Raw genomic sequence first — 19,726 nt, forward strand, 5'->3', positions numbered from 1 at the left:
CCCATCTGCAATGGGGCGGTTGCAACACCGTGACTCGTACTTGCACCCTCTTTCGGTGCCCAGTTCTCTGCAGAATATCCTTCGTCCTCTATTATCATATTGTGCAATATGATACATGCATACATGATGGAGGCGACTGTTGGGACTACCGCAGCGGAAGACACGGAAACCAAACAGGTCCTAGAACGGATCTATTTAGGTGATTATGCATTCAACTCCAATTTCATGCAATATTCATAGATCTATAGATATAACATCAAATAAACACATAATCATGCAATTTGATGTAGATTCGATTGTTACCTCATAGAATCGAAGTTGCTAGCTGCACCACCCGGAGATCCTTGGTTTATCGACCGTGAATCTTCCAACCTATTCCCTAGTCCTTGATTCTCCATCCGTGTGGGCGGATCTTAGATAATCAATAATAGTCTTGAAGAGATCTAGGAAAACCCAATCACAAACTCAATATTGTCTTGATCTAATCCTATGAATTAGGATGGAACAAGAACAAAACAAAAATCCTAATTCTCCCACGTGCCAAGGCACGAAAACCGAGGCAAGGAGAGAGAGAGAGAGCCGGCGACGGCTACTAGGGTTTGGGGAGGAGTGTTGTGAATGAATGGTGTGCTAGGGTTTCCACATCTCATCACTATTTGTAATGGACTTGTTGGGCTAGGTTGGGGATCCATGGAATGACTTAAGTGTTGGGCTCACCCATTAGATAAATTGCTAATTAAATCAAATGACCCATGATTTAATATATTATCAATGGAATATTATTTTGTTCCACTAAAGAATAATATTGCACTCCCACTTAAATTACCAAATTACAAATAACTTGGGTCCATTTTATTTTATAATATTTCCCGCGTTTAAGATTATCTTGATCCATCAATTTAATTCTTTTGTCTGCTATGTGACTAGAATTAAATTAATTCTCCAAAGAGTTTTTCTAGTTTGAAACTTTATTTATTATTCGTGGAATAAATTCCAACTGCGCAGTTTTCTGAATAATAAATTCCTCTTTCAGACACCTCTTGGGGATCACCCCTTAGGGATTTAATCATACCACACTGGGCACACGAATTCTATGAAATAATATTCCAATACCTTCATGTTATTCAATTACTACCACCCAAGATATCATTAACTTGAGTTACGTACAAACTCTCACATATTGATAAGTCAAAGTGGCGTTTGATTGAATAAACAATATTGATATTAATATCATAGACTAGAAAATACTAAACTTTCTTGAAATATATTCTTTCAGTAGATAGCAATAAAGAATACATTTCGAATTAGATCCTTTCAGTGCTTTACCACACCGGTGTTACTAATCTCATCTTAGGTAAGAGAGAATTATCACAAACACCGCAACCGTTCCAATAGGTAGCCAAAGCCTATCTAGGTTGTGAATACGTTTTTCTTCTTACTAGATCTGGCCAAGTCCCCTACTGGAAAACTCATGAGGAGATTCATCGAATTTCCCTACTTGACCTTCTTAGTGAAAAGCCTTAGACTTGTTTATCATATTTCAATAATAAACCAGTTATATTATATTATTATTCTCATAAATAGGTAAACAAGTGGATGTGGCGTTTCTCGTATACATGCATAAGCTGACTGTACAAAGGCATGTACGCTCGAAGCATCTTTTAGTATACAAACCCCAACAGCGACATCATTATCGTGCCATTGTCGAACCGGGCACCGTAGAATGGCCCATCGCGATTGGAGGACACCAAAAGCACGCTCAACGTCCTTCCTAGCACTCTCCTGTTTGTCCGCGAAATAGGATTGTTTCGGCCCAACCGGCTGCCGGATCGTCTTGACAAACACGGGTCAACGAGGGTATATCCCATCGGCTAAGTAGTATGCCCTATTATACTGCGTCCCGTTGGCAGTGAATCTGACAGTCGGACCCTCACCCTGACACTCATCATTGAAGAGATGAGACGAATCCAGCACGTTGATGTCGTTGTTCGACCCTGCGACACCAAAATATGCATGCCAGATTCGCAATCGGTAGTCAGCAACAGCTTCCAGTATCATTGTTGGGTGTCTCCCTTTGAATCCAGATGTGAACTGCCCCTTCCAAGCAACCGGGCAGTTCCTCCACTCCCAGTGCATGCAATCGATGCTGCCCAACATCCCCGGAAAAGTATGCACTCTCCCGTGCATATCTATCAATCTCTGGTACTCATCGGCAGTTGGCTTCCGTAGATACTCCGGACCGAAGATGGCCTGGATACAATTACAAAACTGCATCAGCGTCGTTAGGGCCGTTGTTTCACCCAACTGTAGGTATTCGTCGAACATATCAGCGGGTCCGGCATAGGCAAGCTGCCTAATTGCAGCGGTACACTTCTGATATGTCGACAACCCGGGTCGGCCGCTAGCATCACTGCGCAATGTGAAGCACCTATACCGCTGCGCCAATGTGGTCGCTATACGGATGAATAACCGTTGCGACATTCTGAAGCGGCGACGGAAAATATCTGCTGGGTAACAGGGGTTGTCGCCAAAGTAGTCTTCCATCAACCGCTGGCCTGTCTGCCCCGACATGGTCACGGCAGATGGTCCGCCGATGATAGAACGGGCGAACAAACGCCGCCGCCGCCTCCTCCTCCTCTTCTGCTTCCCGTTGCATCTCTTGAACGAGTTCATCGAACTCCCTATCCACCAATTGTTGGAACTCATCGTCGGAACTCAATTTTCAAACGCAGAATTGGTGATAAAATGAAAAGAGTGGAGATTGGAACGGTGTAAAAAATTGGGAAAAAATGGATATATTCATAGAATGAATAAAAAAAAAATTCGAAAATAGGGGAGCCACGGCTCGTGGCCAATGCAATAGGAGGGCCGCGGCTCGCGCCCATGCACCGCGGCCAGGCCACGATCGTGGCGCTCCCGTGCCCCCCCCCCCCCCCCTCCCCCGCGGCGGCTGCCCACCCCAGTCACTGAAAAGTAACTCTCATGTCATGCCATAAAATTAGACCATATATTGCACATTTAAACAAATTATACTGTACCACTTTGAGCCTCCGATCCATCTTTTCTTTAATTTGGTGAATTTAGCTCCCTTTTCATGACTACTGGATTTAAGCTCAAGAATTTAGTCTACATATATATATATATATGAGTTGACTTGAGAAAAATTAAAATTCCATCGAAATATTTACTTTCCAATACGCAAATGTAGTGTTGTTTTAATTATAAGTTTAATAGTTAAAGAATAAAGTTGAATAGATAATAAAGTAGAAATAATGATATATTAATTTTCATTTAATAAAATATTTTATTTTAATTGGGATGTTTCTTTAAAAGAATAAGCCACTTCATATAATCATATGAGATAGAGAAATTATTATTTTTTTGGATAGTGACGATTTTGGTGTATCAATTTTTATTGAATCTAGAAATGGGGAGTAGGTTAAATCGGCTGAGGGGAAATTCAGGCAAAAGACTTTTGCTTTAGACAATCAAGCTATTTCTTTGTCGGATAAGATATAGATTCTAGAGTGAACTATAAAAATTGTCTTTGGATAATGGGGTTTGTATATTTATGGTATTTGGTAAAAATATAAATCATAAAATTTTTATACCAATAAAGAATTAATTAAATTTGAGATATTATTGCATTATTTTTTTTATTTTTTTTTCTTTTCCACTTTTTAGATTTAAGGAATATTTTGATCTCCTATTCATGTCTCTCATTTGTTTTCAATTTAATTTAATTTTAGATAAATATTCAATATTCATATCGAACTAAAGATTATACTCCCTCCGTCCCACTTTAGGAGTCTCGGTTGGAATATTTCATAATTGGTAATAGGCCCCACATTCCACTCACCTTTTTTCACTCACATTTTATTATAAAACTAATATATAAAAGTAGGACCTACATTCCACTATTTTTTTTCATCAACTTTTTTTTATATTTCTTAAAACTCGTGCCGAACTCAACCGGGCCTCCTAAAATGGGACGGAGGGAGTAATAACAAGCCGAGCGTATAAACTAATCTAATAAAAACTACAAATACATTTCATATGAGCATTATGGCAAGATCTAGTATTTATGTACATCAAAATATATTTTTTCATGAATCTTAAAATAAATATTAGTAGGATGCGTCTTTATAAATTTTATTATTGTACGATATTTATTTTAACAAGTCGGCTTCAGTTTTGTCCAAAAACATATATGCACAGAGAAAATTTTATAAAATTTATTTTCTTTTATTCTAACTTTGAATTTAAAATAATATATATCAATTAAAAATTATATTTAATTTGATGTGTATTTAATATTTATTTTTTAAACTAAATGAAATGAGAAAATTTAAATAAATACAAAGTGGGAAAAGAGGGAAGGGATGAGAAAAAAATATAAAATTAATAATAAAATAATCTTTAAAACTAAAAAGTACAAAGAAGTGCACAATAATGAGAAAATAGAGCAAAACTGCCTCTAGAAACCTATGATATGGAGGTATTGAAAATGTATAAATTCAATTGTCCGGAAATCTTTGATTGTAGTCCACTCTAGATTCTGTATACTATTGAGTAAAATTTTCACTTACACGTTTTCTTGAATTAAATATTGAGATATTGTGTATATTGTTGATGCGATACTAATATTAATGTATATTTGTATTTCTTGTCCTCGCACTCACGTATAATGATATACTCTCTCCGTCCCTCAACAATATACACTCTTTCCTTAATAGTCCGTCCATAAGAATATGTATTTTTTAATTTTGTAAATCATTTTCTTTTTAATGAAGTATAACTCATTTCTCACTAATAATACTTTAATTACTTTTACTCTCTACTTCTCTCTTACTTTACTAATTTTGCATTAAAACTCGTGTCGAACCCAATGTGCATATTATTCAGGTACGGAGGGAGTATATTGTAATCATTGTTAATCACTAAGTTTGATTTTGATTTTTATCTTAGGATATACACGTGAGATTATATACATAAGAGAAACAATTATTTCGTAATCATGCTATTAATCTCTAATCATTCTCATTATTGGTGATTTGAAAGATGGGAAAAGTTAGAAATGACATACTATAATAAATGAATTATTTGGTGGTTATAGTGTTTCGATCAATCAAATTTTTTCTCACTTTCGGTAATTTACTCATCCGTTAAATAAACAATTTTAACTAGGCATACTTGTTGATTTAAGTGTGCATAAATTAATGGAGAAATTTGGTGAATGAACATAAGTAGACAAATACAGAACTACTACAAAACAAACTACTCAGTCACACAGGCTAATCGGCTATTTTTATTTTCCTATTTGCAAATTAGCTAAATATTATTATTATTATTATTATTATTATTATTATTATTATTATTATTATTATTATTTCCTAGACAGTAAGGATCCTCATTAAAACTTCGTGTATATGTAATTTCATATATATGTGATTGGGTACATGAGATCACTACCAAATAACTGTAGAAATCAATACTAAAATCATACTTCCTCCTTCCATGAATTAAAAACACCTTTTTACTCGACCCGAACTTTAAAAAATTACTGTATTTTGATTATATAAACAAATGACTGAAAAAGTTAAGTGAATGTTAATTTTACAATTATACAAGTATAATTAATGACTTAATAGAGTATGAGGTTCAGTTATTAAAAGTAAAAAAATAAATTGATCTTTTATTAACAGAAGTCCAAAATCCATATTTTATTCACCAATGAAGGACGTATAATTCTGTTATCTGAATGTAACACTGCATTTAGTGATATGATGTGAATATTATCACAACAACCAAATATTTCGTAAAATAAAAGCCATGGATTTACTTGGATTTGGATTGACTTTATATCTTGATGGTGGTTGTAGGTTCCCCTTGTTTATTTCTAAATTGATAAAACATGTTCTGTGGTGAGGCGATAAAACATTTTAATTAGTTGAGTTGTCGTGATCAACAAACCCACAAAAATCTATTGACACAGCCTACAAGATCTACTCACTATGAACCCTGCTCTTATATTGGTAGTATACTATATACTCCATCTGTCCACAAACAATAGATCACTTTGTGTATGACACGAGTTTTAATGTAGAATTGATAAAATAAGAGAGAAGAGAAAAAAAGTAAGAGAGAAGTAGTATTAGTGGAATGTGTGATAAGAGAGAAGGAGAAAAAAGTAAGAGAAAATGAGAAAAAATAAAAGGGAATCTTTCCATAAATGACTATGATCTATTTTTTGTGGATAGCCAAATATGGTAATTATGATCTATTTTTTATGCACTGAGGGAGTATATATAAAGAAACATCAGTTTTGAGACATAGTAGAATATAGGCAGGTAAAGGATTAAATAAAAATCTATTTTATCTACATTAATTGAATGCAATTTTATTGTTGATGAATGTAAACCTAGATTTGATCTAACATAAAGCAAAACTTTTACTATTATTTTAAGTGCAGTTAATTTTTACATCATGTCTAACTTATAGTAACGCAGAAGAAATTTTTGCCTAGCCATATAAAATTACCCAGTATAATTTGATTGTTTGTTAAGGAAATATCAGATATTTAACTTCGTCATATTTTGTGTGGACACATGGATGTTTTAAGGAGTCACATTTGGTGTAGACACGGATTTTAAGAAATATAAAGAATAATGAGTTGGAAAGTTAACAGAATATGAGATCTACTTTTTTTATATTGATTTTATAATAGAATGTGAGTGAAGAGAGTTAGCGGAATGTGAAATCTACTTATAATTTATGATTAAATTAAAATATGATTATTATTGTAGAACAAACTAAAATAGCTCCTATTATGAGGACGAGGGAGTATGAGCAGTTTTATGAGAACAAATGTCTACAAGTTAAGAGAAAGGGAGAGAAAAGGATCAGACAAATGTGAGTATAATTTATTCAAGGAGCAAACCAGAATCTACGCATTGTGTCGTGTCTAGATAAGAAAAATCTTTGGTTTGACTATAATCTCTTTTCCCTGTGACGAAACGCCTTGTCCTCGCCGACGCCATCCATATATATTATACGTACACATATTTCATTTCCACCGCAATGATTTTTATTTAACTAATTCAGATGCCTAGTATATATATACTTGCCTAGTTGGGGCTTCACAACTCTTTAGTGTTAAGCTTCAAAAAAATTACAGCCTTTGGATCTTGGAATTGAATGGTTGTGATCAATGCATTATTAGATTATAATGTTGCATTATTAGTCGTTGTACATTATTAGAATGAAAATCTACATTATTATATTATAATGCTACATTATTAGTCGGTTTACATTATTAGAATGAAAATGTGCATTATTAAATGACACGTGACATTAATCTAACCGTTAGATGACAAAATCGTGGGGCTGAGATTCAGTTGAATATTTGAACAATATATAGAAAAAGGATATGAATACATCCCTACTTGCATACAATTTTTTTTATCTTCAATTTTATTATTTTATACTTAATCTGTTTTGATAAAAATAAAATGTTTCTTTTTCGAATTGTTACATTAAAAACATATGTTTTCAAATAAAAACAACACATCTCTACTTTTTCATCTCTTATTTTATTCTCTTTTGCTTAAATCACAAAGCAGCACTACTTAAAATTTCGTGCTGAAAAGCAAATGTTTCATTTTTAATGGGACGAAGGGAGTATTTACCTTGGTTTGAGTTGAAAATAGCAAATGTCAGTACATAATGCACACATTAACGTAAATATATTTTTTTAGTAATTACCAAGGGGCCATCGGTGGGTCCAATAACTATTCTTCGCACTGATTTATAGGCACCTCAATAGGTGGGACAATTGGCCCAAAAATTTAGAGTTGCTCCGTATTCAAAGACAACGATGGATTTCCTAATCATTTGATTAAGAATATTGGTCACTATTTATTAAAACTAAACTAACTATAAGTATATCATGTAGAGATAGTATAGCTAGTGCTCATATCGGAATATTGAATCATGGGGAATAACAATGCTACCTAGCAATCATAAGCAAGCGTCATATACTTAGTTGGAAACACGGGTTTGGTTTAATTTTTATAAAACAAAAAACAAATAAATAAGAAGATAATGTAAATAATAGTGGTTTGAATTTAGGAGAACAAAGAAATTCCAGATATATGATTTTACTATTTTAATTTATAAAATACTACTTCCTCCGTCCACCAAAATTTATCCCATTTTTCCATTTCCGTCCGTCCCCCAAAATTTGTCCCATTTCACTTTTACCATTTTTGGTAGTGGACCTCATATTCCACTAACTCATTTCTACTCACATTTTATTATAGGGGTTTAGATTCGGCCGGTATCTAACTGAACTGGTTTATCAGTTTTAAATTTTCATGAATCCCAGAACCAGCCGGTTAAGAACCGGTCGATTTCGGTTCGAACCAGAACCGATTTGTAATATTTAATCCGAATTTATTTGAGTAAAGATTTAAATGATTCAATATTTATCATCCAATAACTAAAATTTCAATAAATTAAATACTTAAAATTCAAAAAAAACTCATAACAATACAAACCAACAAGACGACAATATTTATCATTCAATATCTAAAAAAACAACTCCATAATCGAACATCTAAAAATATAACAATTAATATCTAAAAATTCAAATAAACATATACCTAAAAATATCCAATACCTAAAATATTCATTAAATCAATATTCAAACAAAACAAACCAACAATATCAATTCCTAAACAAGCCAATAAATAAACAACAATGTAAAAAAATTCCAAATCAAACCGACGACAATATCCAAATTAAACCAACAAGATCAAACAATATCTCAAAATGAAAATACAAAATACTCAAGTGATTAAGTCACTTGAACTTGACTCGGAGAACTTCAAAGAATGAAACTTTAAGGGAGGATTAGAATTAGGGTAAATTTTAATTTAGGTAATTACTTTTTATTATATTAAAGTTAATTTTTAATTTAGGTAATTACTTCTATTAAAGTTAAATTTTACTAAAGTAATTACTTCTTATTATATTAAAATAATATCTGAAATTAAAGTACTAATATTATTTGGTTAAGATTATTAGTATAATAAAATATAAAATAGAACTGAAATTAAAATGCAATCCGGTTCCTGGTTAAGAATCGGTCGGTTCCAGTTCCGGAACCGAAATTTTTCAAAAAATAGGAACCGGTACCGGAACCGTAACCGATTTTCCTGTTCTCGGTTCCTCAATTAACCGGCCGATTCCGGTTTCGGTTAACCGAGAACCGGAGAACCGATTAAGAACCCCTAGGTGTTTATGTGGATCGATTTAATTCCCACTTAGAACATGACATATGAATATGTAGATTACACATTTAATTCAGATACTCCCTCCGTCCCAAGATAAGTGACTTGTATTCCTTTTTGGGGTGTCCCACTATAAGTGACCGACCTATTTCCATTTTTAGCAAAAAGTCATCTCTCTTACTTTATTTTCCACCTACTTTATTCTCTCTTCTCTCCTCTACTTTTCCCTCTCTCATACTTTACTCTCTCCACTTTAACTTATTTAAATATCATTCCTTAAATCCCGTGCCCAAAAGAAGTAGGTCACTTATCTTGGGATGGAGGGAGTAATATATTAAAATTACGACATTAAATGTTACATAGATAATTATCCAAAGAATCGAAGTGACTTGCTACTTCTCCATGTGTCATGTTTAAATACTAGACCACATATCTTCAAATCTACATGATCTCAGACTCTAAATCTACCTTTCTGTGGAAAAAATTTGTTAGAGATTGAAAGATATCTTGAAGGAGAAAGACCAAAGATCAAGTACACAAAATAGTATTCTGAACATCACATTTGTAATACGTGCTGCAAGCATCTCCACGACAGAATGTATTGTACGAACCAAAACTGACCATGATTTTCTTATTGATTAAAGCAGGGATGAAAAGCCATAGTAAATTAAATTCTATCTGAGAATTGAGAAATTAAATATTGTAACAAGTTTGTGCTTAGAAAGTCGGCCTTGGAAATGTGATGAGGGCCAATTTTGCCCGAAATTGCAAAAATAAATTAAAAAAAAAAATTAGCTCAAAATTGATTATCACGAGTTTATAATATGTTCGACTTGACTTTAGTATGGCAAAACAATGCGACATTCATTTTTGAAATCAATGTTTTTAATTATTTATCATTGTTACTCATTTTAACATTATATCAAACTCAATTATTGTTATTAACTATCCCTAAATTTTGCTAGAACATCAGCTAGAATTGTTGAAAAGTAGTAGGAAAGATTGACAAAATATTTGTTAGATAACATACATTGAATAAAGAATACAGTTTCACCGGAGATAGTGACTTAGCTCATTTAAATTTGTGGGGACATAATCAATTGTAAAGTACTTGGAGAATGTATTCCGTCCAAAGATAATCTTTGGTCTAATCCTTTGTCAGAAAACTTTCTTTGTGGATTAATGTTATTACCATAACACTGTGAATAAAATTAAAATTTTTGTTATGCCTAAAATAATTTTATTTATGCAAATTAAGGTAGTAACATATTATTATTATATATATATAGAGAGAGAGAGAGTTAAGATTGATGTTAAAGCAAATTCTAATGCATAACTACAGACCAATTATTATCCTTAATTAGATGAAAAAATAGATTAATCAAATTATACCATAAATACATGATCTGTATTGTTGTGAAGTCTTGGTTGTACGTATCATGATCTAAATAAACGTTTGTAATGATTCTTTCTTTATTCTCAAAAAAACAATTACTATATGTTTTAAAATAAATGGTGTATGCATATTTTGGAAAGGAAAATAAAATCCATGAAAGAGCCAATTTTATCGCTTTTAGTTAATTGTTGATCATTGAATGGCCAATTTATTTTAATAAATTATACACATTTTTTAAATGAAAAGCTTATGGTTAGTAATGGAGTATCGTATGTACATAACTTAACCCAAACAGTTAACTTTAACGACCATTTTTTTTCAAATTAAAATAAGTAGTGTATGAAGATAATTTAGTAATATAAGTGTTGGTTGTATGCATTATGACCTAAATTTATTTATAATGAATCGATTATGACTAATATTTGAATAATGACTAGTCTTTGAATAATAACAAAGGTTAAATCACAATCATTAGATTTAGTGATCTAATGAATTGAAATAATGTACTTCCTATATGATTTAATTTATTGACGAACCTTTGGTAAAACACCGACAAGTTCAGTTATTTATATTTCGAATCTAACTTTTTGTGTACAAATCAACTCTCATCAACTTTATACAAAGTTGTACAACAAAGTCCAAAAAGCTTATTTAAGCAAATAATGAGTAGTTGAGCACGACAATTATTGACATTCTCGTGCTAATATTTTAACTAAAATATAGAATTTTCCACATATTATAATGGCTTTTCTCGCACTAAAAATTCAGCTTTATGTGCCATAACCTTTTTACCAAATTTAAAAGTTCGAACTAGACTTTCACTGGCTGCCCTTTTCTAGAGGTCGATGCGATGATATAAATATTAATCACAAATATATAAAAATTAAACATATTATCATGCTAGGTAATTAAGAATTAAATATACAATAATTAGGAACTTTTTATTGAATTTAAAATATTGCCTTTGTCTTTCACTGGCTTCATCGATAATCTTTTACTAACATTTAATGTTTGCACGCGTTCTTTACTTCAAAAAATATTGATTTTATAGTTCAAAATTTAATCATATAGTATACGATACATAATAATTGCCGAGGAAAAGCAATCCTTCACTTTTCGTTTGGTAGACGTTGCTAGGGGATATTTTTCGATCGATATGTTTGAATTTGGATTACAAAGATATGTTATAAAGTTATAATCGATCAAAATCATATTTATGAAATAAAAATACGAAATGCCAATAATGTATTGCACACTACAAAAGTTATTTTATCGCAAGGCAAATTCATATCCCTCGTGTATAAAATGAACCAACAAACATTGGTCATTTCTCCTCTCTTTTTTTTTCCTAATATTCAATAAATTTGTTGTATAAAGGGATTTCCTAAAATGGTAGAATAAGTCGACACAATTATTCATGAATTAGGGTATATTTGATTAAATCATACTATTAATAAAACAATATAGAATTTGTAAATATTTCATTAACATCAATTATGATTAATAAGAATTGCATAATTATGCACATATATTTATTTAAGACGGAGATGAATAAATTCAAACCAAATCTGTTTGAAGACGGCAATGATAAGATGATGATATTCATCGGAATTGAGAGAGAGATAGCAAGCAAGCAATTCTTCTAAATCACTCGACGCTCTTATGTTGTTCTCTAAAATCATCTCCACCATTGATTCTTTGAAATCTCGCCGCGGATCCTTTGATACCTTCACCACCGCCAAGCTCTCCGATATGCTCGAATTCGACGACGACACGCTCCGCCGCCGCCTCTGAGCCGCCCTGATCCGCGGCGAGTTCACGCGGAGCTTCATCCCCGACGGCAGCCTCCTCGCCGGGCTGTCCTCTTTCTCCGCCGCCGCCTCATTCTTCTTTGTGATGATAGGCGGGAGGCAGGGGCGAAGATGATCGTCGCCCCCGCCTCTGCAGTTGCAGTTGCAGTTGGAACTGCAACTGCAAAGTATGTCTGAGCCGTACTCTGTAAGGACAGAGGCTGGCTCGGACGAGGCAGAGTTTGTGCCCTGAGTCGTTGACAAGTCGTCGACTGACTCAGAGGCGGAGACATGGTGGGAAGGGCGGCGGTTCCGCTTCGTGCTCCTCCGCCGCCTTAACGACTTCCGCGGAAGATCGGGGGCGGCGGGCTGGAGTGGAGTGAGGTCTCTGGTGAAGTAGTAAGAATTTCGGTGGTCGGAATTGGTGAAATCCGGCGGCGATTGTAAGTGTTTTTTGTTGGGGTTGGGTGTGCGCTTGTTGTTGAACCAGGCCTTGGGGATCATCATGTCCAAAAATCTCAATTTGTAATTACCCATTTTTATGATCAATTTGGGTGTGGGGAATGAAGTGTTACCAAATGTAAGATGCTAGATATATAGAAAAGCTTGTGGGTTCCACATAAACACAAATTCTACCAAAAAGCAAATGGCTCATTCTTCCTAAATTTGCAATTATTTTTATTTCAATCACAAAATTAAATATTCCCTCCTTCAATTATTAAATGTTCCATAGTTAATCGGCTCAAATTTTAAAAAACTATTTAACTTTATAACGAAAAATGGATAGTAAAAATTACTATATTGTGGGTTCTATCTTTATATATTAGTATGAATTAGTAAAAATGTAAAGTACATTTACCAAAATTAATAAAAGTAAAATGAAATATTTATTGGCGGACCGACTAAAAAATTACATTTAATGACGGACGAATGAAGTGGTTTCTAAGCAATTAAATTTTTACTTTTTTTCTAATTCTTAATAAATTCTACCTATGCAGATAGATCATGGATATAGGGATAATTACATGTGACTATTTGAAGTCATTTTACAATGTTAATATAATTTAAATGAGAAATAAAATTGTTTAAGCCTCATACATGTTTCGTTAAACACACGTCAGGCTCTCGCATCGTTCCCCTATTTGTAATGCTGTAAAATATGGGTATATATTAATGGCGGATTTTTTTCTATAATTGCTACCTATATGGAATTTTTGACAATAAATCCAAGGCTCTATCTCATTAAGCCCGTCTCAAGTCTCAACAATGGCATTTCTAATGTTCATGTCCAACAATTCATCACACTTTTTATTCTACAATCAATCTACCTCACGCCTCTCTATTTTCTGTCTCACTTTCTCTCCCTTGCCATCGCCGCCGCCGAGATAAGAGTAGTTGATTTACTAAAATCAAATGGGTAGTTGATTTTCTACAATTTTGTTAGAAAGATTGGTTGGTTTTGGATATAGTAGTTGTTGATGATATTGCTTTGTAGTTGAATTTAGTAAATTAGTGATCAGTTTGAGTAGAGTAGAGCAGATTCGACGAGTTTATTGAATCGGCAGATTTGGAGAGGTTGAATAGGTGTGGGAATATTTCTTTAGTTAACTAATTAAGTAAACTTACACGCAAAATTAATTAATTTAACCTAGGGAAATTGGCAAAAAAAAAGCATAAGCTTTCATAAAAAGGATAGTATTCCTCACGAGATCTTTAAAAGTGGTATGAAAAGTCACAAACTTTTAGAATTGTGTGAATTCCCCACACTAAAGTTTCCGGCATAAATTTTTCCTAAGTGGAATTCCAAAGAACCTACGTGTAATAGTCGGAGCTTCATTCCATCTTGTGGGGAAGATGAAACTGATGATGATATAGATACTATATATAGAATCCGCTTCAATTCGCAACACTTAGCCACGACTCGTACTATGGCTATACAATGATAAAAGTAGCAAATATGAAATGTAAGTGTAAGACATTTTCCATTCAAATGGAGATCAAGTCATTTTATATGCGTGACAATGTAAGTACGTAAACGTAACTCAGTTGGTAAAACGTTTCTCCTTCGGCTTATACCAATCGAAAATCTTATATGATGTGTGAGTGTGTGCGTATTGTAATTAAGAAGATCAATTATTGGAGAATATTTCTTATAACAATTTGAAATAATAAGTCAAAACCTAACCAAAATCATGCAATAAAAAAAGGTAGGGTTATTTTCATATAAAAAATGATGGAATGAAAGATGGCAGGCATAACAAAAGCATGTAAAATCAGGGTGTGTCCATTTGCTGAAAAATGGAAATATATGGGCACAGACATACACGCAAATTGGTTGTCGAATTAATTATTCCCTTCGAAAAAACCTCTTTTAGGAAAGACAATTTATTGCGACATTTTTCATCTGCAAAAACATAATATTGCATGGCCTTGCTTTTCATGGCAACCTAGTTCTGAAACTAGCTAGATGGCTTTATTAATTTTCATGGCATTTTTTGCGTCAGCTTTTCGACTACTTTACAAAATGGATCTAAGAATTTTTCCTTTTTCTAGCTATGTTTTATCAATGATTTTTTTTAGTGGTCCTGATGAAAATCGTGTCGTTAGTGTATGTTGGATATGGCGTAAGAAAAGAGGATGGCAACCAAATTGATTACCAAATTATTGTTATTGTTATTGTTATTAAATATTAATTCCACTTGTTATGAAATAATGTAAAGGGGATTGATGGGAATTAGTCTTCGTGTTGCTTGCCAATTACAGTAATTTTGTGAGCAACGCCAATATGTTTGTGTTCTAATAATTAGGGGCCGTCCACTATTACAAGCACGTCGGTATGCCACGGATTTTAAGAATTGTAGTAGAAAGTAGGTGGAAAAAGATTAGTGGAATGTGATTCGATCCTACTTTTTTATACTACCTTCGTTCAAAAAAAAAAATAGATAAAGTTGTAAATGATACGAGTTTTAATGTACAATAGGTAAAGTAATAGAGAGATGGTGGAAAAACTTAGTGGATTATGAGGTCCATATTTAAAATGATGTATAGGATTAATGTTTGTTTAAAATTTTCTATATTTAGAATTTTTCTAATTTTAATGGAAGACCCAAAATAGTAAATTAGATAGTAAATTAGTCTATTTTTTTTAGACAGGTAGTATTAGTTTTATAATAAGATATGAGTGGAATAAAGTTATAGAATAGGAGGCAAATTACCAGAAGTAGTTACAAATGGGACATCTGGACATTTATTAGTGGACGAACGAAAATAGCGAAATGAGATGTTTATTACCGGACAGTGGGAGTAGTATTAATTTATTCAAAATTTGTCGATTTTTCCAATTATATCTCAAACTTTCTCGTTTATGAAATTATTCCACAACACATTTCCACCATTGTAACAATGGAAGAGCGTTTGAAACCTAAAATTATTATGAAGCTCATTATGGGCGTACAGGATAACCCAAATATAGAGTTTCAAAAAAATTTCCCTTTCCTTTTGAATTATTGAATTCATATACATTGAAAAGGTTCAAAAATAAAAATTTATCGATTTTTTCAATTTTAGTAATTCTGATATTTTAGGGAAAAAGGCATCAAAGAGTGGGATATGTAGTATTTATGATCAATATATAATTGTGTATTGTTGATGACATGTAGTGTATGGTTGCATTTGCATATTGTGATAGACTACAATGAGTAACTTGGTATGGGAATGACCTCAAAGGGAATGATTGCACTAACATTCATACATTGATTTTGGAACTCCATTTAATAAAACAACGCATATATCTTTCCATCTCTATTCGCATTAATGTCTCTCCAGCATAAATAAATAGTACTGCTAAGTAACTTCATGACAAATACCTTGCTTCATGTGATTCATGAGCATTCTATTCCGCCGAAAGAAAAACAAAATAAGAGTATGAATGAATTTGTAATAGACGATTACTAATCTGCCCTAAAAAAATCGGACAAAATTTTATGAAATTCAGATTTGTCCTTGACCTTAAGAGCATTCAGAAGGGGAGGGGGGGAATTAGTCTCGTGTTAAATATTGTCTCATATTTCAATTTTGCATTATTCATTGTTTTAGTTGTAAAATTGAAATAATACGAGACAGTATATAACACATGATTGCTTCATTTAAATTTATCCTTACGCCCCCAACGTCGCCCCCCCCCCCAGGTTCTAATGCTATACATATATCGAAGCCCGGTTTTCGAGGATCTCATAGGATATTTCGAAAATGTATAAATTGGTTAACGAAATTAAATATATTCCAAAATGCAATTAGACAGACAATAGATCAGATTAAAAAAAAAAAAAAAAAGGAGATGCTAGGCATAGTCTTGTACGGATTAAAGAATTGCTTTTTGTGCAGATATTTTTTTAGTAGACAAGGGCTTATTTTCGAAAAGCTCTTAGGAGGTAACAATGAGACATCTAACCGGGAAATTTATTTTCGAAAAGTTGAATATAACAACTAAGAGGACTCGTAGCCTAAGGTTTAAAAGATGTGAATAAGTAAGCAAAATAATTTAATAACTTGTTCATAATAATACATCCTGTTGTAAGAGGGAAATAGCCTCTATTTTTTGGGAGATCTATACAATACAGGATTACCATTGTATCTTCCTTCTTTTCTAAACAAGGGATATTTTAATTTTAGCTCCAATGTGAGATAAGTAGAAGTACTAATATAATAGGAAAATTAACATAAAAGGCAAACGCCTAACAAAATTCAAATCTTGCCAAGAAAATAAAGCACATAATAATATCTAAATCACAATCATAAAATCTAATTTAACATATCAGAAACTGAGTTTCCTCTGTCTGGTGCTCCCCTTGCCATGTCCAAACAATATCCTTCAAAGATGGCCTTATCTCCTTCTTCACCAGCTTCTCATACTCCAACGTATCTCCGTTCGCCTTCTTCATCTCGACTAAATGGAAATCCGGGCCGACCTCAAAGATCCCTGCATCGATGGACACCACCCCTTTTCTCCCTTCCCTTAATCCATCGAATCTAAGACGCCCTCCATCCTTCTTCGTCACCTTCATCTTCACGCGCGTGGCCACTTCCTCTAGCTTCGAGATGATGGCTTTGGCGGTCTTGTTGGACGTGAACTTGATTTCCTTTTTCGCCTCACTGCCCTCGAACAAGCCAGAGAGGTCAAAGCCAGCCGAGAGGGAGATTATTTCGAACGCATTCAGATTGGCGGGCTTTGATGGCTCAGCCTTCTTGTCCATATCAAGAATCGGTTCTCTCGTGCTGGTGCATCCGCTTCTCAAGAATTTCGATTTGAGACCTCTGCGAAACCAAGAATTCTCCATAATCTTGGATACGGAGATCCTTGTGTTTGGATTCGGATCCAAGATTTTGCAAATCAGATTACGCGCATCGGGTGTCACCCAGTTCGGACACTTGAACACCGCATTGCCTATTTTCCTGTACATTTCCATCAAGTTCGAGTCATGGAACGGAAGGTGGCCCGATAACAATACGTACAAGATCACACCACAAGACCAGATGTCAGCCTTTGCCCCATCGTATCCTCGTCCGCTGATGACCTCAGGCGAAACATAGGCAGGCGTTCCACACGTTGTGTGAAGCAGCCCATCTTGCTGCTTCGATTCCGCTATGCCACTCAATCCAAAGTCGGAGATTTTTAAATTACCGTGCTCATCCAGCAGTAGGTTCTCGGGTTTGAGATCCCGGTGGTAAACACCCCTGCTATGGCAGAAATCAACAGCTGTGATCAGCTGCTGGAAGACGTTCCTCGCAGCATCCTCCCTCATCTTCCCCTTCGCCACCTTATGGAAAAGCTCGCCTCCTCGAGCAAACTCCATCACGAAATAGATCTTCGCCTTGGTGGCCATAACCTCGTAAAGCTGCACCACATTCGGATGCCTAACGCGTTTCATCACAGAAATCTCTCGCTCGATCTGTTCCATCATCCCAACCTTCACAGTCTTCTCCTTGTCAATCACTTTAATCGCCACACTCTCATCATTCTTGATATCTCTCGCATGGTAGACCTTCGCAAAGGTACCTTGCCCGAGCAACTTCCCAAACTCGTACCTTTGCATCAATACACCCCCTTTACTATCCATTCTTATAACACTAGTTTGCCAAATAACTCAGCCGTACGTGCGAAACTTCAAGAAAGCAAAACCTCAACCGTCTTCACGAACATCATCATACGAGCCAATCTGCTTCCACGAATACCTAACCAGCGTCGTCTTCTCACAGACGGGACGAGGACTTAACTGTCCAATCTCATCGAAGACAAAGAAGGGCAGCTCGGATCGAGCTTCGACCAGATCAAAGTTGGATAGAGACCATATAGCCAGAAGGCACATCTTTCTGCATTCCCTGGTCTTTTGTCTTGAACAACAGAATACAAATTTCAAGGTTTCAAAACCCTAGATACGAATTAATTTGGGCGATTAACCTGAAAACAATCCCAAAATTTATGAGAAAATGGATCTTTCCATCAAAATTCAAGATTCTAGAACAAAACTCCCAGTCAGGCTTACAATTGGTGAAAAACATAAAAACCATTTTGAGGAATTATAATTAATTTTCACGAAGCTATAAAGGATTCAACAAGATCAAATTTTTTTCACAAATTGCATACAATCCTAACAAATTAAATCATCTACATTTCAACAAATAAAAGCTTTTACCCCTAAAAAAGGCTCTAATTGCATCCAATTCTCGGCTAACAATAATGCAAGGTTCCTAAATTACATCTAATATACAAAAAGGGAAATCACAAACAATGATTGGATCCGAAAAACAGTACCAAAAAAAAAGAGAATCTTGAAAAATAGGAGGCATGCATATAACAGAAATGGAATGAATCTGCATATTTAGGTACCTTTTTCAATTGGAAAATCAGTCTGAAAAGAGATGTAGGGCAATCGAATTCAAGAAAGAGGTTTGTCGTTTGGTTTAGAGTGTGTGTGTGTGTGCGCTTTTCTAAAGCTGGGATTAATATAGTAAGTGCAAAATTGCTAATCATCAATGAGCTGTTAATTAAAGGAAAATAATCTATTCTACGAAATTAGAGGGGAGTCATTACTCATTAATGGTTGGAATATTTTTAATCATACATGGGAATAAATTTTACGAATTTGTTTTTGAAACATCTTTATTTTTATAATCTCATGAATTTTAATACAATAAAATTAGCCTCCATTCATTGGAAATAAAAATCTTAAGATAACATGAATTTTAAT

The 19,726-nt window shown here is 33.9% G+C and overlaps 2 protein-coding genes across 2 annotated transcripts; both read right to left on the bottom strand.

Moving 5' to 3' along the window:
- Positions 1–12,121: 12,121 nt before the first annotated feature.
- On the bottom strand, positions 12,122–13,027 carry LOC125185102 (transcription repressor OFP1-like). Its single transcript, XM_048081580.2, has one exon. The coding sequence runs from the start codon at positions 13,014–13,016 to the stop codon at positions 12,222–12,224; it is 795 nt and encodes a 264-aa protein (XP_047937537.1). The 5' UTR covers positions 13,017–13,027; the 3' UTR covers positions 12,122–12,221.
- A 4,146-nt stretch (positions 13,028–17,173) lies between these two features.
- Positions 17,174–19,622, bottom strand: LOC125222058 (CBL-interacting protein kinase 2-like). The gene is made up of 2 exons (XM_048124466.2): positions 19,366–19,622; positions 17,174–18,936 (listed from the first exon to the last, which is right to left on the bottom strand). Exon 2 carries the CDS (start codon positions 18,593–18,595, stop codon positions 17,285–17,287), a length of 1,311 nt encoding a protein of 436 aa, XP_047980423.1. The 5' UTR covers positions 18,596–18,936; positions 19,366–19,622; the 3' UTR covers positions 17,174–17,284.
- Positions 19,623–19,726: the final 104 nt, after the last annotated feature.

This window comes from Salvia hispanica, chromosome 1 (assembly GCF_029641045.1).
Source record: "Salvia hispanica isolate PSC_SH4W2 chromosome 1, Shi_PSC_v1, whole genome shotgun sequence".
NCBI classification, from domain to species: domain Eukaryota; kingdom Viridiplantae; phylum Streptophyta; class Magnoliopsida; order Lamiales; family Lamiaceae; genus Salvia; species Salvia hispanica.